At 42.9% G+C, this 24,695-nt stretch overlaps 1 protein-coding gene across 1 annotated transcript in view; it reads right to left on the bottom strand.

The window, feature by feature from the left end:
- Positions 1-1,287: 1,287 nt before the first annotated feature.
- The window catches only part of DGKK (diacylglycerol kinase kappa), a 108,673-nt gene continuing 85,265 nt past the window's right edge, over positions 1,288-24,695 (bottom strand). Inside the window, exons 16-28 of the mRNA XM_007991730.3 lie at positions 24,086-24,190; positions 23,535-23,631; positions 21,863-21,970; positions 15,966-16,062; positions 15,612-15,719; positions 14,569-14,682; positions 14,089-14,223; positions 12,753-12,913; positions 12,020-12,161; positions 10,953-11,039; positions 7,669-7,779; positions 6,357-6,480; positions 1,288-4,923 (exon numbers count right to left, since the gene is read on the bottom strand). Coding sequence (XP_007989921.3) covers positions 4,844-4,923; positions 6,357-6,480; positions 7,669-7,779; positions 10,953-11,039; positions 12,020-12,161; positions 12,753-12,913; positions 14,089-14,223; positions 14,569-14,682; positions 15,612-15,719; positions 15,966-16,062; positions 21,863-21,970; positions 23,535-23,631; positions 24,086-24,190 — 1,469 coding nt within the window. The 3' untranslated portion in view covers positions 1,288-4,843. The remainder of the gene's footprint in view (positions 4,924-6,356; positions 6,481-7,668; positions 7,780-10,952; positions 11,040-12,019; positions 12,162-12,752; positions 12,914-14,088; positions 14,224-14,568; positions 14,683-15,611; positions 15,720-15,965; positions 16,063-21,862; positions 21,971-23,534; positions 23,632-24,085; positions 24,191-24,695) is intronic.

Genomic DNA, 24,695 nt, shown 5'->3' with positions numbered 1-24,695 from the left:
TGGGTCAAAGAAACGAAACCACCCAAAGGACCTCCAGTGGATGAATGGATAAACTGATGGATCCATGTAATTGAATTCTATTCAGCAATTAAAAGGAACAAACTGTTGATTCACATGACATCTTGAAAGAATATGAAAGGCATTTCGCTGAATTAAAGAAGTCTGTCTCAAAAGGTTACATATTCTATGACATTCTTGAAAGCCCAAAACCATAGTGATGTAAAATTGATCAGTGGTTAGAAATAGGGTTAAGGTGTGATTTATAAAGAAATAATATAAAGGAGATTTCTGGGGCAGTGGAAACTGTTCTGTATCCTGATAGTGGTGGTGGTTACATGAATGTCTACATGTGTTAAAATTCATGGAACTCTACACCAAAAGAAAAGGGCAATTGTATGATCATTTGAAAAATAGACTTAAAATTTAATTCTGATGGTCCTTCACTAGCCTACAGGGTGCAGTACAGACTTCTTAATGTGGATTACTACAGGGCCCACCCTGATGGTAGCGCCTCAACAACAAGGCTGTTTCCCCTCATAAAGCCTAAAAATGTAGTTTTTATGGGGGTAGACTGAAATGTGGTCCCGAAGGTCACATGTTTTGTCTCTAAGTAAGACACTTTTCAGTTTGGAAAATCAAGGATTTAGAAGACTCAAGTTCTCACTCCAGTGTAGCATGTTGTGGAATCCTGGCCTAGTACAGCCTCAGTTCCCTACCTATTAAACATGACTAAGAACTGGCTCCCCTGGGGTCAATATTAGTGTGACAGAAATTAAACTGTATTTAATGCCGAGCCCAACTGATTTTGCATTTGAACAGAATATGCCTTCCCACCTCAAACCCCTCTAGAGAGGAGAGGAGTATGTGATGTATGCATTGGGGGGAATAGATTATATTGTCAGATTTCAAGGTGCCTTATGCATTTTTTTTAACAGTCTGGGCTATACTCTATTCCACTTTGCCTCCCCAGTAACTAATGCATTCCACTGAGATTTGTATCCTGCAGAGAATTAGCTCCTGGAACAATTACAGTGGCATGTATTTCCCCACAGGATCATCCAGAGTCGCGGCTAAGTTTTAGAATTCTTCTTGGCAACCCCTTTAGTATCATGATCATCCCTGATGGAGATTCTTGGTTTGCGCTGCCGCTGTCCTCCCTCACCTGCCATCGTGACCCGCATGTGGCTTGTTTAGAGCTTGGATGACCACCCAAGCCCACCTGCCCCCCATTTCCACCACCATCCAACTCCCCTTATGCTGAGGTAAATGATGAGGCACTGGCACTGATTATGTTTATCCATTTATTAAAATATTTCAAGAAGCAATACTTTATTAACTTTGAGGACTGGTGTTCCATTTGGCGGGGGGAGAGGAATAGGCACACTTTGTGGACCTTTTTTTTTTCCTGCTTTTTCCTGTTACCCTGTAACTACCCCAGCTTCCTCCCCCAACCAGCCCCTGGCCCTGCTGCTTATTCGCAGGGGCCTCTGAGGAAATAAAAAGCACAGAGCAGAAAACAACAATGGATTACAGATTAGCTGACAAATAGACAAATGCAATTCCATAAACCATATACCCAAGCAAGGTCTCATATACGATGGAATGGTGTTAATGGGTTTGGTTGCTTTGGTATTATTTTCCACCTCTCGTGAAACAAAAATTCTTCCATTTGTGTCCTGAGGGAAGATGACGTTGACCCTGACTGTTTCTTCTGGCCCAGTTTTATTAAGGTAAAAAGTCTCATTCTTACCCCGCCCTTATGGACACAGAACAGGGCCTTTCTGGAGAACGGGACCCATAACTGTTTACCTCCTATAGTAATGACACCAGAAGCAGTTGGTGGCAGTTCAAATATATTGGCCTTTTCTTCCCCACTATCCTTCTGGCCAGGAATTGCCTACCCAATCAATTCATCAGAAAGTGCTACCAAAGATACAACCAAACCCTAGAGCTTTGGGTCTTAATGATGTCTAACATAATTGAGATGGATATTTGGTGTTTGGTCCCACCACCCAAGCAATTGTATTAATTACTGCAAGCAGTTAACAAAGTCCTTAAAGGAGCTCACATTCCCAGGGCTACGACAACTCCCTTGAGAGAGGGATGACTTCTTGCTTTGTTTCCAAGTGAGCATATGCAATAACAGGTGCTTGGCAAGCTATCTTCCTTTTTGGGAAACTACTGGTAATTTAGCAATTTAGGAGGTAACTGAGGGATTGAGCAAGCCACACCTGCTCCTGGGCCTTGTCATCTATCAACTCTGCTCCATGAGCTGACTCTAGCCCCAAATACATTTCATTCAATATCATTCTGACTCAGAGTGGGAGGACAGGGTGGGTGAAAGGGAATCCACATGGTACAACAGAGCAACAGCAGCATCACTGTGCACAAAGACCTAACTATTGCAGCAAAGTAAGCACAAGAGATGGAGTCTTATTACAGTTTACTATCATCAGTGATAAAAATAATTACAAGACACTGCCTTGCTTAGTCACTGCCAAGATAAAGCTACCTTCTCCCAGGACTTCCTTCTGTTGTCCTAAATTTTGCTCATTTGGAAATTTTCCCCTTCGGCAAAAGCTCTTCTGAAGAAAATGCAACTTGGTTCCCACTCTGTGAGTGTGTGTGCAGGTGTTAACACATGCAGCCATGGAGGAGCCAAGTCGGGCTACAATGGTGAGTTTGCTGATTTCACCTAATACCTCCTCCTGGGAAGAAAGACTAATAACAGAGAAAGCCAAAGACACAGCAACAGCACACTCACTACTCAAATATGTACAATAAGTGAACACATTCTGATGCTTAAATAAGTTTTAAATGTTTTCTGTCTTTTTCCATTGACTTTCTTCTCTAGTTGTAGAGCTAGGACTTAGTTTGGCACAGCAATCAGACATTTGGGGACTATCCCCTTGTTAATATTTTTCTCCTCACCCCTGCGGAGGTGGAGCACAGGTGGCTGGTTTAAGTGGGTTAGGCTGGTGGAGTTCCAGAGTTGAGAACCAGTGCTTGGAATCTGGATTGTGCACCTCAATGAACCAGCCGTTGGACTGAATCAGGTAATTGAGCACACTAAGTTTGAGAAGTAGGGAGAGGCCAGTTTTCTCTTGATAAGTGGGAAGGGACACTTAACTAAAGATATGAGTCAAGGGTGGGGTGAAGATGCAAGGCTGCCCAGAGAGAACCTCTCTGGGCATTGGGGTTTGATTAGATTTGCCTGACTGGGAGAAGGCTTTTTGAAAAATGTGAATTAGGATTTGGAGCGATTTAGGAATAGTTTGTTTTCATGAGAAATTTGCAAGAAGAACCACAGGAAAGCAGAGGCTTCTAGCCTTCATTTCTCCAGGCCCATGTTTTTTTCTGATCACTTCAATGCCCCTCTGTACTCAAGGGAAAAGGGCAAGATGGGAGATTTGAAGGTGACTTGAGGACTGACCCAACAGCCTGTCCAGAAGATGAGGCCAAGATGGAGCTTGTGGGGAAGGGCCTAGGCTGTGACTTAATTGTCAGGCAGTCCCTAGTTCAGGCATCTAAGTCACAGAGCTCAAGGCCTGGTTGCTCCATACAGTCTTTTTATTGGGGAAGGGCACAGTTGCTGATGAAGAGTCTAGGACAAATAGAGCAAAAAAAGGCAGCATGCCAGCTTAAACCCCTTCTTTAGGGCATTGGTGTTTTTGTTCCCCTTTCCATGGCCTGGCTCAGAATTTTAAGGGGGCATCAGAATCAGCTGGGCCATAGATCCCAGCCACCTCTAAGATGCTGAAAATGCACCAAAAGATTTAGAAGCTCCACCAAGAAATAGGGCAGTTGGTAGAGGTGTATGTGTTATGTAGAGTAAGGGGGAGTGGGAAGGGATCCCTGGATTAGCACAATAAATTATAGGGTCACTTAGAGGTCGAGTTGTATTTTCAGTTCTTAAAAATATATGTGTGTGTGTGTGTGTGTATATATATACATCTTTATGTCTCTATACATAATCTATACTGCAGCACAGCGGCAAAACATTTAGTTAAAAATTCCAGCAAGAATGCAGGCAAACACTCCATGGAGGCATGCAGGCTAGGATCAAGGCAGCAGGAGGGGAGCCTGTATGGTTGCCATGAAGGGTGAGTTCCAACCAATGAGCCCACCCAGCCACCAGAGCACCACCTGGACATATGCAGACATAGAAGCACACATGGAAAAACACAAAGGGTTTGCAGAGAGAGAGAGAGAGAGAGAGAGATTGAGAGAGAGAGAGAGAAAGTTACCACATCTACAAGAAGAGATTTCACATGGTCATCTTAACAGGAAAGTGGACAAGCCCCCAGGATCTAGTTCTCATTTTAATGAGCCAGCTAGAAGAGATCTGAAGGTGCAAGTTGCAGTTGGCAGGGATTTGGAGAGACACACAACCAAGCCTGGCTGTCCTGCCTGCCCCCTTCTCTTCATCTCCCTGGGAGTCTGTGTGTCTTTTCATTCATTTCTTAGCATTGATAGTTTCTCTGCTGGTCAGAGAAAACCATTCCAAAACTCCCTGAAGAGGTGAACTCCCTTGAATCCTTTATAGATCCCAGGCCATTCATAAAGCGCTTATCCCAATAAATATTATAGTTGCTCAAGATGCACAAAGAGAAGGAGAACTGAACAAGACAACTCGGAACAAGAACCTTTGGCCAATGAGGAAATGTAAACCTCTAAGGAGACCACATTAAGTCCAGGAAAATGCATTAGTGAAAAGAATTGGAGGGTCTTTCTTGGTGGTGCTTATGTTTGTTCTGAAATGATTTAGTCTAGCCTGTATTGAGGTTTTGAGAGTTTTTTAAGTAGAATTCTCAATGTTGTGAGTTCTTCCAGCTTTCAAGGGCTACAGTTGAGATCTTGATGGTGTTAGAGGATCATCGCCCTTTGCTTCATCTTCACAATGTCTGCGGTGCCACAGACTTCCTTCAGAGGAAAAAAATGGTATAGAAATAATGAGGTTAGCACACTGCCAGATGCCTAAGTATGTGGACCCAAAAGAGAGCAAAAAGTCTGTTAGAAGATAGACTGGTTTGTTCCCATTTTACTAACCATCTCTGAATCATCAGAGAAAACCAGCTAAAACTATGTGAGCTAAAGACAAATGGGATGAATTTTCAGAACCTGATAATCTATGGAACTGATATCGACTCCATCAGAGTCTTTAGAAATATTTGCAAACACCATAGTCTCCCAATTGACAGACTCTTAAGGAATCAACCAGTTGGACCATACCTGAGAAAATACAGCTTGATTCAAGAGATTCTCTCTCTTAGCATTCATGCAAAACTCTTAGTTCCTTGAAAACAAACTGCTACCCTCTGTCCCTTTCTTTTTTTCTTTTCTTTTTTCTTTCTTTCCTTCTTTCTTTCGTTTCTCTCCCTTTCTTTCTCCTTCCTTCCTTCTTTATTCTTTCTCTCTTATTCCCCTTCCTTCCTTCCTTCCTTCCTTCCTTCCTTCCTTCCTTCCTTCCATCCTCCTTCCCTCCCTCCCTCCCTCCCTCCTTCCTCTTTCTTTCAAGATGAGGTCTCACTTTGTTGCCCAGGCTGAAGAGCAGTGGCATGATGACAGCTCACTGCAGCCTCAGCCTCCCAGGCTCAAGCAATCCTCCCACCTCAGCCTCCCAAGTAGCTAGGACTACAAACGCAGACCACCATGCCCTATTATTATTTTTTTTTTTGTAGAGACGGGGTCCCACCATGTTGCCCAGGCTGGTCTTGAACTCCTGGGCTCAAACGGTCGGCCTGCCTCGGCCTTCCAAAGTGTTGGGATTACAGGCATGAGCCTGTTCCTTTTTTTCCATGTTCACTATTACTACATCTCTCAAGCTTCCGGGTTGTCTAGGACCAAAATTTAGGAGGGGCCACCATGGACATCAGAATTGGCACAGCTGAAAACTCTAAGAGAACCTTCTTTTGAATCCCACTGATATGTCAATAGTCTTTAAGGCCAATTCTGAAGAAAGAAGAAATGGAACCAAAATTCAAACAATAAAACATACAGATATGTTGCTTTTCAACACTTACTATAACAGGAACAAAAGTGTTTAGATAGGTCACAGAACCTGTTCCTGACTCTTAAGAGTGAATCAGGCAGAAAAATCACCGCCTGTTAGCATTTTTGTTTTCTGTATATATCATGGAGACCACATAGGTTCTTCCCTTACCAGTGTCCATATCACTTTCTCTCACCTTGTCCAAGATATGGCTTGGTATCACTTACTGCTGACTCCCAGATGGCCTCCCCCTTCATCATCACCATTCCCACAAACATTTCTAATGGGGGCTTTAAGTTCCTGGGAGGTAGCCAGGCTGTTGGGGGAAGTCTTCATGACCCCTCTGCCTGTAGGGGAGACTTACCAATAAAACTCTGGGCACTCTGGCCTGATTTAGGCTTGTGTTCCTCTTCTAGCTTTTTCTTTCCCAATTTGGGGAACTTAATTTTCAGCCTGACGCTTCTACTGTCAGTGTCCGAAGATTTTTCCTGAGAAACCACAAGAGGAAGGTCGAAATGTTAGTTGCCTAATATTCAAAGATAATTGCTAGAGTCCTGGAAAAGTGGTAAACAAGAATGGCTGCAGAGAACAGGGAGATCTGCTCTCTATCCAGGTATGAGAAACACCCCCATCACTGGTTGCATGCCCTAGAAAAGCAATTGATCCTTACTAAGAGGCTACTTGATGCCAGGTGCCTTGCTAGCATTAATAAATGCTCTCATACAACTCTCAAAGCAACCTTGCAAAGTGGTTATTAACATCCCTGTATCAGAGATGAGGAAGCAGAAGCTTGGAGAGGTTAAATATTTCACCTGAGCTCATGTGGCTAGGGATTAGAAGGACAAGATTGCTAGCGCCACTGCTAGCTCACATGGAATCTCTGCATGAATTAGGAAAAAACACCTCTTCCTTCAGGCATATAGTTTGGTGAGCCCTTACTTGCCCTTGGCCAAATACCTTCTTATAGGGAAGACCCTTGCCTGCCAGCCCAGCTGCTTCCCTGTCTGGAATGCAAAGAGGGTTCTCTAAACATAACTCTTAATTATGAATGTGGGCTCTCTGCTGTGCAGATCATGCAGGCTCCGTAATTCCAGCTCAGGCCTGCTAAAGTGTGCTTGTTTTACTACTGGTCTCAGTAAATTACAATTTTGAGATTAACTTTGTTGCCAGAAAACCCAGAGTGGGAGGGATGGAAAGCAGCAGGGAGAGGTAATATTTGGAAGATTTAACCACCAGTATGGCCTGGGCACCAACCATTTAGAACAAGTATTGGCTGTGAACAACTGGCATGGCCATACTAGTATGAACTAGATGAAGTTCAGTCCTGGCAGCAGGTGCTGAGCAGGGAGGGGGAATTTGCAGCCAGGAAAACAACACATGAAAAAACCTATCTTGCTTATTCTTTCTTGATCATCTCTTGTTACAGAATGAGTCTTCTTTCTGGTTATTTTTCCACAGCTGCCTAATCTTTCTACATGTTTTCTGCCTTACCCTATCTATTTATGATGAAGAGATTAGGGGGAGGTGGGGAGGGAGGACGCTCCAGTAACCTTCAGTTGAAAGCCAGCACTGGACACCCTGTACTACAGTCACCATGTCCTGGCCCACACTGGAAGGGAGGGCACTAAGGAAGAATCCCTCTTTCCCTTTATTTCCCAATTTCCAAGATTACGCACCTCTGGAACAAAGATTGAATTCATCCAGTCAATCTCAGATAGTTTTTTGAACTCCTTATTCATGGCATCCAGGGTGCTTTGTAGTGCGGTCTCATCCTCAGCACTTCTCAGCTGGTACAGACAGGAAAAAGAGTGAGTGTCCAATGCCTAGCACTTTTGTAGACTCTTACACTCTCCCCTACTCCCAGTCCCTGCTAGTGACCAAGAGACTACAAGGTGCCAACTTGCATCCCTTTGGCCCATAGCCAGCTCTTTTCTTTCTCAACAGGAATATCCAGAAAACAACCAAATGATGGGGCTCTCCTTGGGGCGGGGCATGCTTACAGTTTTGCAAGCAGAGAGGCCTTTTGATTAGTATCAATTAACACTGAGCTTCACCCCTACAGCTTAGGGTCCAGGACAAGGGTTCTACTGTTGACCTGAAGTCCCTGGAGACATCCCAGTGTTCCCCTAAGTAAAAGCTACCTAGTTTTGAGCATATACTGTGTGCCAAGCACTGTACATACACAATTTTGTCCCATCTTCCTGGTAGCCTTACAATACCTTACAAGGTACTATTGTTCTCATTCCACGGGTGAGAAAACAGATTCCAAGAAGTTTGGTGCTCAAGATCACACAGCTAGACAGAATCCAGGTCTGTTTAACTATATAACCTACCCTCTATACAACACTGTCTTAGCAAAGACATATGGGGAGGCCAGATGCTGAGGGAATCTTTATTACATGCTTACTGTAATTTAAAGGTTGTTTTGTGAAGCAAGGAGAGAGCTACAGAGAGGCTGGCTCAACTTTCTCCTCCTGGAAAAGAGGGTCTGTCTCCCTTGGCTGTGCTTTAGCCCCCAGCTATCACTCTTACTAATTAAGAAATGAGTTCTAGATGGCTTGTCCCACAGGTTTAGGAAGCAAATTTAAGTGCTCCCTAGTAACCCCCAGCGCCCACAAGATGAACTCTGTACAGTCCATGAAAGACTTAAAATGGATTCTTTTGGGACCATCTTCGACTCAGAAGAATCAAGTTCTAGAACATCAACACAGGTGAGATAGTTCACAATCCAGTAAGTAGTGAGCTGGGAGAACAGGTGGGCACAGATATCTCCAGCCCTCACATGCTTACAGCCCACCTAACCTGGCCTCACCTCTACTCCCCGGCATGCACTTTACTTTTAATCTAGCACTTATGTGGCTTTTTGCTGTGCACGGGCCACTTGCTGCTCCAGCCATAGGTCGAGCCTTGCTGGCTGTCACAAATGGGTGGCATGTGAATGAGAGGAGCACAGGGTAGGAGGTTATGGTCAGTCACGATGGGATACTGAGGGAGGAACAAGTCAGTGCAGACAAATAATGTTTTTTGCTTTTCAACTAGTAACTTAAGAAAACAATTTCCAAGATTATGCACCTCTGGAACAAAGATTGCCCTAGATGGACGGGACATGTGTGTGCCAAGTAAGGGAAGTGGGAATTACTGGGAGGGATTCACTTCGTCATCAATTTACTTCCCTTTGCTAACTCTGGGCTCCTTACTGCCCTCCTTCTTCAAGGGGAGGAATAACACCCAAATGAAACAAGCTGTATCTCCATCTCACCTCTAGGACAGCCTTTCTGGAGATACATGGTCATTCTTAGCTGCTGCCTGCTTCTTGGCCACATTTGGATGTGTGGATGTGTATGTGTGTTGAAGTTCTCGCCAGGCCCTATGAGGTGGGAGACTTCTCAAGTGTGGTATGTGCTCAAGTTGGGTTGTTGGTTGGTATGAACCAATTTTCAGGTCATGAGTCTCAGGAAAGTCTGAATGGTGGCAAGAGACCAAACTCACCCATTTCCTGCTGCCCAAACAGGCAAGGCCATTGAGCTCTTCCTATATATAGAAGGTACTTCTGTTGATGTTGTCTGAGGCTGAAAGACTAGCTTGGGGCTCAGATGTTGGGACAGCCTGACCTGATTGCCTTAGCCACTCTGCCTCCTGTGCAGTGTGCCAGTTAGATGAGCAAATGAAACGAGGAAATAGATGCACTTCTTGCAATATCAACTCAGAAGCCCCTCTTCAAATAAACCTTAATTAGATGAGAGGCAAGCACAGCACCTGCCTCAGGGCCTTACCAGCCAACCCTAAAGTGGGATGATCATAATTAGTCACCTCATCAGAACACACTCACCAAGTATGCCTATGGGTTTTGCATTCTGAGAAACATGCAACTAGCCTCGTAGCTCAAAAATGGAGCCTCAGTCTGTTCTCCGTGGCAGTAATAAAATGTACCATCTATGAAGCTGCTAGTATGTGCTAGGCGCTGATAGGTACCAATATACAACATGCTGGAGAGGTAAGGATTGTAATTCCTATCTTGTAGATATGGAAACTAGGACCCAGAGAGGTGAAGTTGCACAGCTAGTGTTATGGGTTGAATTGTGTCCCTCCAGGAATGATACATTGAAGACCTAATCCTCAGTACATCAGAATGTGACCTTGTTCGGAAATAGGGTCATTGCAGATGCAATTCGTTGTTGAGATCATATTGGATAGGGTAGGCCCCAATCCAATGTGACCGTGTCCTTATAAGAAGATGGCCTTGTGAAGACAGAGAAACACAAAGAGAACATCATGTGAAGATAGAGGATTGAAGTGATGCATCCACAATACAAGGAACACCAAAGCTTGCCAGAAAACCACTGGAAGCTAGAAAGAGGCAAAGGACCCCTTACAGGTTTTAGAGAGAGGATGGCCCTGCTGACACCTTGATTTTGGACTTCTTAGCTTCCAGAATTGTGAGAAATACATTTCTGTTGCTTGAGGACACCTAGTTCTTGATACTTTATTATGGCAGCCTTAGGAAACTAATATATTAATAGCTAGTAAGTGGCAGATTTGAGATTTGAACCCAGGAATCTCCCAATTTTCCCACTATTCCACACCACCTTCTCATAGGGTGAAAGAGGCATATAGAAACTTAGGAGGCACAGAGCAGTTCAAAAGAGCTCACCTTTTTCTACTGGAGCTGTATCAAGTATGATAACACTCTACTTTTTATTGGCCTGGTCTGAACCCACAAGACATTTACCAAAGGAGAGGTTGAGGCTTTCTCTCAAGAGTATGCTAGTCCCTATGGATTAGCATAACCCGTGAAGTCATATAATCAACAACAATCCTAGGTAACACAGTAGGGAATTCCAGGCAAGCACCTGGCCAAAATGCTCCCACGGGTCTCCAGTGCCCTTGGACCAAGCACAAGACCATGATCATGTTCAGATAGAATACTTTGCCCTCCCATGCTCCAACCCCCTGCACTCACCAGCTTTTCATCCAGGAAAGCTGTGGTGTCATCGTAGAGCCCTTTAAGACTAAATGTAACATCTACAGCATCATTTCTGCTTAGAGTCTGAGAGGAGAAGAACAGAAAAGGAGAGAAAAAGACAAAGACAGGGGAGTTGTTGGTTAGTAAGCATGCAGCTGGCTTCTCCTGGCTTCTCCGTGGGAATGTAGAAGCAAGCTAGTAGGATGTGGCTATAGGTGAAAAAGCATTATTCAAAATATAGCACAACTAGTACAGCATGAGCACCAACCAATCAGAACCAGTGCCAGTTGACAACTGCTGGTACAGTAGTTGTGTAGTACTATGTGAAGTGGCAGAGCATGGCTTGGCTTTGGCATCACTGATTGATTGCAGTGGGTATAGGAAAATAGGAAATATGCAAACCAGAGGGTAAATTTAAGGCCACTTGTTGTCCCTAGGCCAAAACCATCATTCCAGGGCAGGTGGAATTAGGGCCTACCATCTCTCTTCTTGCAACTTCAGGACTTGAGTTGCAGGCCTCCTGCAACTGTAATCAGGCCCTGACACAATTATATCTTTTGCCTAGCACTAAAGTTACTTTTTAAAAGCATCAGTTAACAATTCTGGCAGTGGACAAAGCCATGGGGTGACACATTTAACATTAAGTGTCCTGCCTGATATGGACCTTTCCCTCAAGAGGAAAACCAAGGCACCCAGAAGTTCTAGTTCCAAAAACAAGTGTCCCCTTACCAGATTATACAGAGATCTACTTGGGATAAGGAAGGCCCAAGTACAAGTTTCTCGTCATTCATTGTCCATTTCTCCCTTGAGGCTGGTGGGATGGATGGCAATCAGGGAAGAGGGCTAGCTCTCAGGCTGATGAAATCTGCTGTGGTTTTCCCCCAGCAGCCACCTTGGATCTGTAACAAGTCAAGGAATGCCTGCCTTCCTGTCCACTCTATCCATCAGTTTCCTGCCATATTTGCCCAGTTTCTCCATCCAGCCTCTGGCTCCGCTTCCTTCCCTTTCATCCTCTTTCCTATCTGGTTTGACGTCTTTCCTTAATTCACTCCTTTTCCACTTACTTCAATGGGAATACAGGAAGCTGCGCCCATCTCATTGCCACTGTCTTGGCCATAAAATATATCATTCAGGATGTCAGCGCTGGCATTCACAGAATCCATGAGGACAGACACATGCTGGTGGACCTTGCTCAGGTCATTAAGTCTGTAATAAAGCAAGGACAAATAGATGAGCCAGGATTTCTGAAGGACTTCTGGCCTGGGGCGCTGGTGAGGGTTTGGGTAAGGGTAGAAGTAAAAGCCCTGGGTACCTGACTTGGACTCATGACTTCCTCCTGTTATTTCTGCTCTTCTGTAGGTAGCCATCTATGCTAGCAAATGTTTCTACTCTTCTCTAGGTATTTACCTTTACCCATCCTTGTCTCACCTGAATTTAGATACTGGGAACTTGGAGAAGGTAGAAGGCTAGAACAGAGGAGGGCAGCCGACTCTAGGAACTCCAAGGCCCTCCTGATATTTAAGGGCAAGGGTAAACAGTTTTAGTTCTGTTGGGTTTGGAGCAGCATCAAAAGATCCAAATTCATCCCTGGTCTAATGAGAGATGTCTAAATTGGCTTATTGCTGAGCACAAAGAATATTTCCTGCCTGGATTGTGAGGGTCCTACTCAATTTTTAGAGCTCTAAGCTAAATTCCTCTCCGAGGCCAGGCTCCCTAGTAGCCAATAGACACAAACTGGCTTCTTCTCCCTATGCCTTCTCGGGATTCTCAGCCCTGTATCTAGGCCAGTCCACTTACTTGCTGATGAGGTTTTCTGCAAGCCGAGCTAAGTGCTGCATCTGGGCATACTCCTCATCAGAGAGGCTCTCTTGAGAGTCCTGGGAGTCCAGTTGGGGTTGAGGGGCAGCTTGAATTTCAGTATGCTTGTACTCCCACATTTTCATTGAGTTCTCAAAGTCCTGGGGATGAATACAGTGGCATATCCTAATGATTGCTGTAGCTACTAGGGCACATGACAGATCTGTCTGTGAGCCTGAAATTTGTGGGCAATGGGTATGTGGGTGCAGTGGGTAAAGGGGAAGGAGGGTCTCCTGTCCATTCCCTCTGTCATACCCATCTATATACCTATACAAGTATCCATCATTTTATTCCATCTCTTCTGGGCTATGCCTGTTTAGTTTTTGTTGTTCTGAGTATGCTGGGTTTTGGGACACCAGGCTTAGATCAGACACATGTCTGCTTCCTAGAAGCTCCCATATGAAGGCATCACAACTGACAAGAGAGTGGAGCACCTTTCCTGCTCCCTTCTTTGCCAAATGTAGGCAATATGTGGTGATGCAGTTTAGAGCCAGACATATTTAATTGAATTTTGAATCGTGTTTCTGTCATTTACTAGTTGTGTGACCATTAGCAAATTATTTAACCTCTCTGGTTCTCATTTTCCTCATCTGTAAAATGTGAGTAAGTGTATCCACCTCATAGGATTGTGGAGAGAACCTACGTGAGAGAAACGTAAATGCCTAGCACAGAATAGGCAGTTTATAAACTGGACTTCTCTTCCCTTCTCTATTGCTGTTTCTATGGACTTTTCACAGGTTAGAGTGCAAGATAATCTCCAAGCATTGAATATGTGATCAATAATAGCTCCTTTAAAAGCTTTAGAAAGTTTAGCTGAAGTGGATGACATTTATGAATGCAGCATTTTAAGGAACCTTAGAGATACCTAAAGACCATATTCAATGCAGAATCTGTTGCTGAAGGAGATTTTTCCATAATCATCTGACGCCTTTAGCTCTCTTTGCAGTGGAGAGAGGAGGATAACCTTGTCCAAAACCAGAGGAGGAAGCTCCTTGTCTCACTCTCTTGGACAGTGTTTGTAAATGTCAGTATATATCAGAATGTCTTGAGGAGCTTGTTGGCAAATTTGGGTTCCTGGAAACTATGCACCCCTATGTGGTTCAGTGGGTCTGGTGTGGGGCCCAAGAATGCATTTATAACCAGCATCTCAAGTGACTCTGATGCCAGAGGCACACAGACCTCCCTTTGAGGAATTACGCTTGAGTGGAAATATTCAGTACTCAAGTGACTATGGATGAGGCAGGATAGGAGGCCAAGACAAGTTTTTCCCCCTTACCTGATCTCTTGTCAGCATCTGAGCAGCATTCTTGTATCTAATCTTGATAAGGCCTGGTCTCTGAATCCAGGCCTCCCCATCCACCTGCACTGGGATACCTTCTTCACCATCAATGGTTATCATCACCTCATGGCACTGCCAGAGAAAATGAGGAAGAATGGGAGATTAAAATGAGGCAACTGCTATAACTCTATCTGATAATCTCATAGTTATGGCCTTGAATGTGTATCTGAAGCAGGACTGGAAAGGATGTGAATCAGATCATCCCAGGAAGAAATGCCTGTTTCTTATGGGCTTTTTGCTCCATTGGCTTCTGCCACCTCTGCCTCCAACCTCAGTCAGCACTTTACTGCCCACCAGATAACCTGCTCACTCCACCCTGGCATTCTTATACTCAGTTAATTCCTGGGACTATCCCACATCCTGGGTAGCAGCCAAAAAACTCAGCGCCTTCCTGGTACCCACCCAGCTCCTGCCTACCTGGGCAATGCGATGATGATGCAGGTTGACGATACGGGACATTGCCATCTGCACAGAGCCAAAGATTGCCACCACCTCCAGCTTCCCATCATCGATTGCAGGAGCCTCATATTCCTGAAGAGGAAGAACTGTGTCACATTTCCCACCCTTGAGAAATCCCACCCTGTCTATAACAAGAAGGCATGTTTAAAGGCTCCTGGTGAGAATTTTTCTAGCTCATGAAGAGAGGAAACACTTTATTATTAAAAGGAAAAAAGATGAGGTCAGGAAGCCAATCTGGGAAAAGGATACTGAACTCTTAGCCAGTTCCCTCCTTGTCCAATCCAGCATCATAAACCCTCGAGGCCAGTCTTATCGGCCTTATGACCTTCTTGGGTAAACTCAGAGTAAAGCGGTCATGGTCAGCTTCCCAGGAGATTTTACTGACAGAATTCCTTGGAGAAAAGAGCATGGCCTTGGCTGGGTGCAGTGGCTCACACCTGTAATCCTAGCACTTTGGGAGGCCGAGGCAGGTGGATCACCTGAGGCCAAAAGTTCAAGGTCGACCAGCCTGGCCACCATGGCGAAACCCTGTCTCTACTAAAAATACAAAAGTTAGCTGGGCATGGCGGCTGGTGCCTGTAATCCCAGCTACTTGGGAGGCTGAGGCAGGAGAATCACTTGAACCTGGGAGGTGGAGGTTGCAATGAGCTGAGATCATGCCACTCCAGCCTGGATGACAGAGCGAGGCTCCGTCTAAAAAAAAAAAAAAAAAAAAAAAGCGTGGTCTAGATAGCCTTTAAAGGATCTGTCAGACCTGAGGAATGGAAAATCCAAAGCTCAGGCAACACCTAAGAACTGACCTTATCCTGAGGTCTTCGGTTGAATTTTCTGCTCTTGGATGGTAATTGCCTAAAAAACTGATCATACAGCTGCTGCTAATAAAGGTTTTCAGCCTCTTCTCCCATTGTTCATTTTTCACTTCAGTTAGCACAATGCTTCCTTCTGAGAGACCTTAGTGGGATCATGCTTTTCTCCCTCCCAATTCCTTGTTCCATACTAACCGTGGTTGCTGTGTTGCTTCCCCAGAAGTTGATACCTCCGGCATAGCTGGTAATGTTGAGCACTACGATGCCTTGCAGGTTTGGCAAGGAGATGGTTTCTCCATCACACTGAAAGAAAAGAGTAGCTCTCATTAGCTGGATCTTTAGATAGTAACATGAAGGAACATTTACAGAGATGGGGAAAGGGCTCTGTCTTCTCTTCCATTACATGGAAATCTATCTTTATGCCTTCCTCCCATGAGCTGTGAGGATCACAGAGTTAAAGCTCAGGAAGAACCAGCATATAGGGTATTCCCAAGGCCGTGAGATTTCCTTTCTCTATACCCAGGAAAGACTACCCCCTTTTCCACTAACCTCCAAATGCACTCGTTCTTCCAGTTTCCTGTAAGAGCGCTGCAAAAGTTCCTTGGTTCCCAGAAGGCCATACCACATCTTGTTCTTAAGGCGGCTACTACAGGGAGGTAAGCATTAAGAAAGCAGAGGGTGAATGATATATAGATAAAAGGTGGAGAAAGACAGGAAGGAAAACTATCTTATTTCTCAAATGCCTTCTTAGAGAGAGGAGTCATGCTACATGGTAACTGGATAGCAGTTAATGTAACTGGTATCCCATGCAAACACAGAAATGTGTTCCTGGGCCCCTTTGAAGCCTCAGTATCCTATCAACAGATAAATTTTCCATTTCTCCTTGCTACCAATATTGGTCCAGACTTGGAAGAAACAGGCTATATTCAGACATCAATGCTCATAAAAAGCTATGAGCATAACTGGCTGCTACACACCAGCTACCCTAGTTGTGCTACTCCAGGAGATTTCAGCTACTTGGAAACAATTTCATTTGAAACATGTGACTCTTAGAGTGCAATGTTTTTGAAGTAGCAACTTTTCTGGCAAAGTGAAGTACTTTTCCAAACACCAGATCCATATACCAAATGCTTAATTCAATGCCATGGAACAGATCTAAGCTTAGTAGGGAGATTTTAGGGGAACAGCCAGTGGAGAAAAATAAGAGACAGGAAAGGATATCAGGTGACTTGAGGTGGAGATAGAGAGGACAGGATCTTGCTGACTGTGGGATCTCTGATAGAAATAGGTGGGGTGCTTACGATCACTAGAAAGGCTGGATATAGTTTACTTTGAGTTTGTAAAGTAGAGTCACATAAATGAGCCATCATCACATGGAGTGAGTTTTGAAATGTCAGAAGGCTAGCACAAAATTATTGAGACACTGTTTAAACCACTTGTTCTCTGGGCACTTTGATGTTCTCATCTACAAAAACAGGAGTTTAGGTATATGAAAATGCACAATACCTAGAACAAACCAACTCTGAAAAAAAGGATAAAGTCGGGGACTTTCATCTCCCAATTTCAAAAATTACTGTAAAGCTACAGTTACCAAGATAGTGCGGTACTTGCAAAGGATAGACACATAAATAAATAGAACAGGAGTGAGAGTCAAAAAATAAACCCTTGCATTTGTGGTCAATTGATTTTTGACAAAGGTGCCAACACGATTCATTGGGGAAAGGAAAGCTGTTTTAAAACATGGTGCTAGGAATGTAAAAGAACAGAAATTATAATAAACTGTCTCTCAGACCACAGTGCAATCAAACTAGAACTCAGGATTAAGAAACTCACTCAAAACCGCTCAACTAAATGGAAACTGAACAACCTGCTCCTGAATGACTACTGGGTACATAACGAAATGAAGGCAGAAATAAAGATGTTGTTTGAAACCAATGAGAACAAAGACACAACACACCACAATCTCTGGGACACATTTACAGCAGTGTGTAGAGGGAAATTTACAGCACTAAACGCCCACAAGAGAAAGCAGGAAAGATCTAAAATTGACACCCTAACATCACAGTTAAAAGAACTGGAGAAGCAAGAGCAAACACATTCAAAAGCTAGCAGAAGGCAAGAAGTAAGTAAGATCAGAGTAGAACTGAAGGAGATAGAGACACAAAAAACCCTTCAAGAAATCAATGAATCCAGGAGCTGGTTTTTTGAAATGATCAACAAAATTGATAGACTGCTAGCAAGACTAATAAAGAAGAAAAGAGAGAAGAATCAAACAGATGCAATACAAAATGATAAAGGGGATATCACCACCGATCCCACAGAAATACAAACTACCATCAGAGAATACTATAAACACCTCTATGCAAATAAACTAGAAAATCTAGAAGAAATGGATAAATTCCTGGACACATACACCCTCCCAAGACTAAACCAGGAAGAAGTTGAATCCCTGAATAGACCAATAACAGGCTCTGAAATTGAGGCAATAATTAATAGCCTAGCAACCAAAAAAAGTCCAGGACCAAACAGATTCACAGCCAAATTCTATCAGAGGTACAAGGAAGAGCTGGTACCATTCCTTCTGAAATTATTCCAATCAATAGAAAAAGAGGAAATCCTCCCTAACTCATTTTATGAGCCCAGCATCATCCTGATACCAAAGCCTGGCAGAGACACAACATAAAAAGATAATTTTAGACCAATATCCCTGATGAACATCGATGCAAAAATCCTCAATAAAATACTGGCAAACCGAATCCAGCAGCACAACAAAAAGCTTATCCACCATGATCAAGTGGGTTTCATCCTTGGGATGCAAGGGTGGTTCAACATACACAAATCAATAAACGTAATCCAGCATATAAACAGAACCAAAGACAAAAACCACATGATTATCTCAATAGATGCAGAAAAGGCCTTTGACAAAATTCAACAGATCTTCATGCTAAAAACTCTCAATACATTCGGTATTGATGGGACATATCTCAAAATAATAAGAGCTACTTATGACAAAGCCACAGCCAATATTATAGTGAATGCGCAAAAACTGGAAGCATTCCCTTTGAAAACTGGCACAAGACAGGGATGCCCTCTCTCACCACTCCTATTCAACATAGTCCTGGAATTTCTGACCAGGGCAATCAAGCAGGAGAAAGAAATAAAGGGTATTCAATTAGGAAAAGAGGAAGTCAAATTGTCCCTGTTTGCAGATGACATGATTGTATATTTAGAAAACCCCATTGTCTCAGCCCCAAATCTCCTTAAGTGGATAAGCAACTTCAGCAAAGTCTCAGGATACAAAATCAATGTGCAAAAATCACAAGCATTCTTATACACCAAAAACAGACAAACAGAGAGCCAAATCATGAGTGAACTCCCATTCACAACTGCTTCAAAGAGAATAAAATACCGAGGAATTCAACTTACAAAGGATGTAAGGACCTCTTCAGGGAGAACTACAAACCACTGCTCAACAAAATAAAAGAGGACACAAACAAATGGAAGAACATTCCATGCTCATGGATAGGAAGAATCAATATCATGAAAATGACCATACTGCCCAAGGTAATTTATAGATTCAATGCCATCCCCATCAAGCTACCAATGATTTTCTTCACAGAATTGGAAAAACTACCTTAAAGTTCATATGGAACCAAAAAAGAGCCCACATTGCCAAGACAATCCTAAGCCAAAAGAACAAAACTGGAGGCATCATGCTACCTGACTTCAAACTATACTACAAGGCCACAGTAACCAAAACAGCATGGTACTGGTACCAAAACAGAGATATAGACTAATGGAACAGAACAGAGCCCTCAGAAATAATACCACACATCTACAACCATCTGATCTTTGACAAACCTGACAAAAACAAGAAATGGGGAAAGGATTCCCTATTTAATAAATGGTGCTGGGAAAACTGGCTAGCCATATGTAGAAAGCTGAAACTGGATCCCTTCCTTACACCTTATACAAAAATTAATTCAAGATGGATTAAAGACTTAAATGGTAGACCTAAAACCATAAAAACCCTAGAAGAAAACCTAGGCAATACCATTCAAGACATAGGCATGGGCAAGGACTTCATGTCTAAAACACCAAAAGCAATGGCAACAAAAGCCAAAATTGACAAATGGGATCTAATTAAACTAAAGAGCTTCTGCACAGCAAAAGAAACTATCATCAGAGTGAACAGGCAACCTACAGAATGGGAGAAATTGTTTTCAATCTACTCATCTGACAAAGGGCTAATATCCAGAATCTACAAAGAACTCAAACAAATTTACAAGAAAAAAACAACCCCATCAAAAAGTGGGTGAAGGATATGAACAGACACTTCTCAAAAGAAGACATTTATGCAGCCAACAGACACATGAAAAAATGCCCATCATCACTGGCCATCAGAGTAATGCAAATCAAAACCACAATGAGATACCACCTCACACCAGTTAGAATGGCGATCATTAAAAAGTCAGGAAACAACAGGTGCTGGAGAGGATGTGGAGAAATAGGAACACTTTTACACTGTTGGTGGGACTGTAAACTAGTTCAACCATCATGGAAGACAGTGTGGCGATTCCTCAAGATCTAGAAATAGAAATACCATTTGACCTAGCCATTCCATTACTGGGTATATACCCAGAGGATTATAAATTATGCTGCTATAAAGACACATGCACATGTATGTTTATTGCAGCACTATTCACAATAGCAAAGACTTGGAACCAACCCAAATGTCCATCAATGATAGACTGGATTAAGAAAATGTGGCACATATCCACCATGGAATACTATGCAGCCATAAAAAAGGATGAGTTTGTGTCCTTTGTAGGGACATGGATGAAGCCGGAAACCATCATTCTCAGCAAACTATCACAAGGACAAAAAACCAAACACTGCATATTCTCACTCATAGGTGGGAATTGAACAATGTGAACACTTGGACGCAGGAAGGAGAACATCACATACCAGGGTCTGTCGTGGGCTGAGGGGAGGAGAAAGGGATAGCATTAGGAGATACACCTAATGTAAATGACGAGTTAATGGGTGCAGCACACCAGCATGGCACATGTATACATATGTAACAAACCTGCACATTGTGCACATGTACCCTAGAACTTAAAGTATTTTTTTTAAAAATGGTGCTAGGTCCGGGTGCGGTGACTCACACCTGTAATCCTAGCACTTTGGGAAGCCGAGGTGGGTGGATTGCCTGACCTCAGGAGTTTGAGATCAGCCTGGACAAAATGGTGAAATCCCCGTCTCTACTAAATTACAAAAACTTAGTCAGGCATGGTATCATGCACCTGTAATCCCAGCTACCTGGGAGGCTGAGGCAGGAGAATTGCTTGAACCCAGGAGGCAGAGGTTGCAGTGAGCCAAGATCATGCCACTGCACTCCAGCCTGGGCGACAGAGCGAGACTCCGTCTCCAGAAAAATAAAAAGATAAAAATAAATAAATAAAAATGGTGGTGAGATAATTAGATATCCACAGGCAAAAAGATAAAATTAGACTCTTACCTTAGACCCTCACACTATACATAAAAATGAACTCCAAGTAGATCATACACTTAAATGTATTAATAAGAGTTAAAACAATCCAAACTTTAGAAGAAAACTTAGGAGCAAATTTTTAAGATCTTGGGTTAGGCAAAGATTTCTTACAGATGGCACCAAAAGCATGGTCCATAAAGAAGAAACTGATCAATTGGACTGCCTTAGAATTCAATACTTTTGTACTTCAAAGATACCACTAAGAAAATGAAAAGACCAGCAACAGACTGGGAAAAAATATTTGCAGATCACATATCTGACAAAGTTCTTGTTTCTCAGCCCAGGCCTGCTTTGAGAAAGAGGCTCTAGTGGCAGTGGCAAGGGTGGGGTGGGGTATCATGCTTTTTACTTATAGCTTCAATGTACCACAAGAACTCTGAGACTGACTTAGGTCTTGTCTGAAGTATGAAAGTGCGAGAAGGTGCCATGCAGGCCAACGCTGGATAGGGTACAATTAACGGGTCCGGGGGAACCAGGTTAGGAACACCAATAACAAATAGAGGGATATTTGATACTTTGCAACTTTGTCTAGTGAAAACAGATCTGAAGCCACTACTGAAACCTGGTTAAACTCTCACAGACAGAACAAAGATGGGCAATTTGCTAAACTGAGTCAACATAATCTGTTCTCAGTAACAGTAACACAGGTAGCTGTGTTTACACAGAAATTCACAGGTCTGGATTTGAAGGCAGCTCCAAGCTTAGGATGCCAGCGCAGTTATCCAACATTTGGCGCACACTGTTCTGCTAGACTAGTCTTGGGACAAATGCATTTTACTTCCAATGGGTCCCTTTCTTTCTGTTGCTTGTCTGAGAGGTAGAGAATGTAGGAATACGTATGTATATTGTGATAGTGTGTTTGCATGTAGGGATGGGAGTTTCTTTTCCTTACTTGTATTGCCCTGGGTGTTCATCTCTTCTGGTGTTGAAGTCCAGAGAAATTTTAGCATCCAGTCCAATTCCGAAGTAGTTGTTCATGACACATTTTTCTTTGAAGCGTCTGAAATTAATCAAAGAAGAGGACAGACATTGGTGCAAGAAAGAGTGCCGCTATCATTGGGCATGAAGATGAATCTGCATGATGGAAAACCATTGAGGGAAGGCCCCCTCCACACTGGGCACTGACTATAACATTTTTGAGAGGCACATGTAGATATCCTTTTGTGTGAACAACTAGCGGATTAGCTGTAAGAGGGAGTGCCTAGCCAGTTGGGAAGCTTCAGTGGGATTGGAACTCATAATAAAGAAGCAGCATTCATGATTTTAGTCATCTTTGGAGGCCTCATATATGAGTGGTCCATATTTTCTTCATATGCAGTATTAAGGGAAATACAGTCATTGGCTTATTCCTATAAAGAACTTTTGAATATCCTAGACACAAGCATGCCATGACAGTTAAGTCTGCACAACTGCTCTCAGTGATGTCTGACATCAAAGGGCAAAGTGACCACACATTTGGGAGGAAAGACTGATAAAAGAAGGTAGATATGTCCATAACAAAAAGCCAATTGTCAAGTTTCCTGTGTCCATCTAGGGTGCCAACATCAAAACCAGTGGTGTGCCATAGCCAGTTGGCACCAGCTCATGTAAAGTGATTATGCATAGCTCTTTCCAACTCCGGATTCAATGGCATTGTATCAGTAATTTAAATAGGCCGTGGTGGAAGGGTTTACACCATAAATGAATCAGGGCTTTCTCCCGCAAGAGAGCAGGTTGTTAAACACTTGCCAGTGCACTATTGATCAAAATTCATTAGGTAGATCCATGAGAGCTCAGACATAAATTTGAGCCAATGGTGAAGTGTGGGGGCAAGAATGCGGGTTGGAGACAGGAATAAAAATTGTTTTCTTAAATAAATTATTTAAGAAGACATAAATAATTGCTAACTGTGTCCTTTTGAGAAATTAAAATGGATACAGTTGAGCTGTTTAATCTTAGATTACTTTTTTATTCATTACTATACTGACCCTACATCTCTCACATGAGATTTGCCTCCCTCAGCCACAGTCCAGAGATTGGAGATTCTCTAACTAATGTCCAAGCTGATCTTCTTAATGGAACTCAGAATGAGTAAATGTGGCAGAACTTGGCTGCTGGGGATATTCTAGAGGGAGAACTGGTGAGACAGATGTCCTTAGATTTGTTGCCTAGTCCCCTAACTAATGACCATTTAGTTTTTAGTATCTTCAACCTTTTACTGTTAAGGGCAACAGTGAAAAACAGCAAGTCCTCTGTAATAACAACTACTAACATTTATTAATTGTTTATAATAATAACAATAATAACTGCAAATGCATATAACACTTAATTATGGGTGCCAAGCACTACTCAGTGCAAGTACTTTTCATATATAAATATAATAAATATGGCAAACCCATGATGCCAGTTCTACAATGGTCTTCATTTTACATATGAGAAAACTGAGGCTCACATTGGTTTAGTCACTTGTGTAGGTGACACAGCTAGTAAGTAAGAGAAAGGATTTGATTATGGATATCCTGAGATTGTGCTCTTAACAAGAGAAAGAAAGAAGCCATTAAACGGGGATAGAGTTAAATACTTACATAGATTCAGGTGTAACATACAAGTGATCCAAGTTAAGGTTGTCTAGGTCCTCACTTTTGAGAGAAGATATAGCAGACAAAGTGCCACGACGAGAACCTAGACACAACAGACATCACTTGGGTGTCGGATACAAACAAAAAAGCCCTTCCCCTCACTTGTATTTCACCCCATTTTCTCTGTGGAGGCAAGGTCAAGCTCAATGACTTTCTCCTAGATAATATTAAGGGTTCTCATTCCAAAGAGGGATCCTCTTGGATGGATAGGGACTTCCACTGAGAAGAGAATAAAGCTGGGCTGCTTGCTTGCTGGCAGTGAAAACAGCTTCAAATCTTGGATTTCATCAGGCCAACCTCTTCAGTGTTCCTAATGAGGTCATTACTCTGGACATTGGCATGGGATCTTATAGTGTGAGTTTCTGGGAAAGAGGGAGGGGTAACTGCTGCAGGAGTATGGCTAAAAGAGGATGCATAAAAAATACATACTTATTCTTTGGGAACTAAACAACAGTGATGAAGGCTAGAATAAGGGAAGAAGACAGAAAGATCCTTACGGCGTCGTGGGCTTGTCTGGTTAATATCTTCTGGGTCATCTTCCAGGAAGAAAGTTGAACTAAAGTTCTTAACAGATATTGTCTGTCTGCTTTCCTCATCCAGAACTATAGAGAAAAGTGGGAGGAAGGAAAGCAAAAAAGAAAGGAGGAAGGGAGGGAGGAAGGAGGGAGGAAAGAAAGAGGTAGAGAAGATGGAAGGAAAGAAAGATTAATTACACTTATTGAACATTTATTAAGCATCTATTTTGTTTAGTTAATGGGTAGATGATGGAGACTCCCATTTGACCATCACGTCTCCTCCATGATACTGTTTGTAGTCTCAGCTTACTTACAGTGTTGCTGTTTTTTCATATTCATGCCTGAGCTGTCTTTGTTTTACTGGTTACTCCTTTTTTCTGTCACCCAGTACATGTGGTTTGTGAAAGTTTGAGTAGAAGTTTGTGGCTGTGGATTGGGGTATCAGCATGGGAAACCCTCTGGTCTTCTACCTCCATTCTATTAGTTGATTTACTTACATGGCTTCTGTCTTTAATTGATCCTCTAGGACTGTGCCACTCTTTCACTCAAATGTCTCACTCCACATCTGGAACATTTGGGAAATCTCTTTCCT

Source organism: Chlorocebus sabaeus, chromosome X, assembly GCF_047675955.1.
Source record: "Chlorocebus sabaeus isolate Y175 chromosome X, mChlSab1.0.hap1, whole genome shotgun sequence".
Lineage (NCBI taxonomy): Eukaryota > Metazoa > Chordata > Mammalia > Primates > Cercopithecidae > Chlorocebus > Chlorocebus sabaeus.
This window is presented reverse-complemented; position numbering and strand designations above follow the sequence as displayed.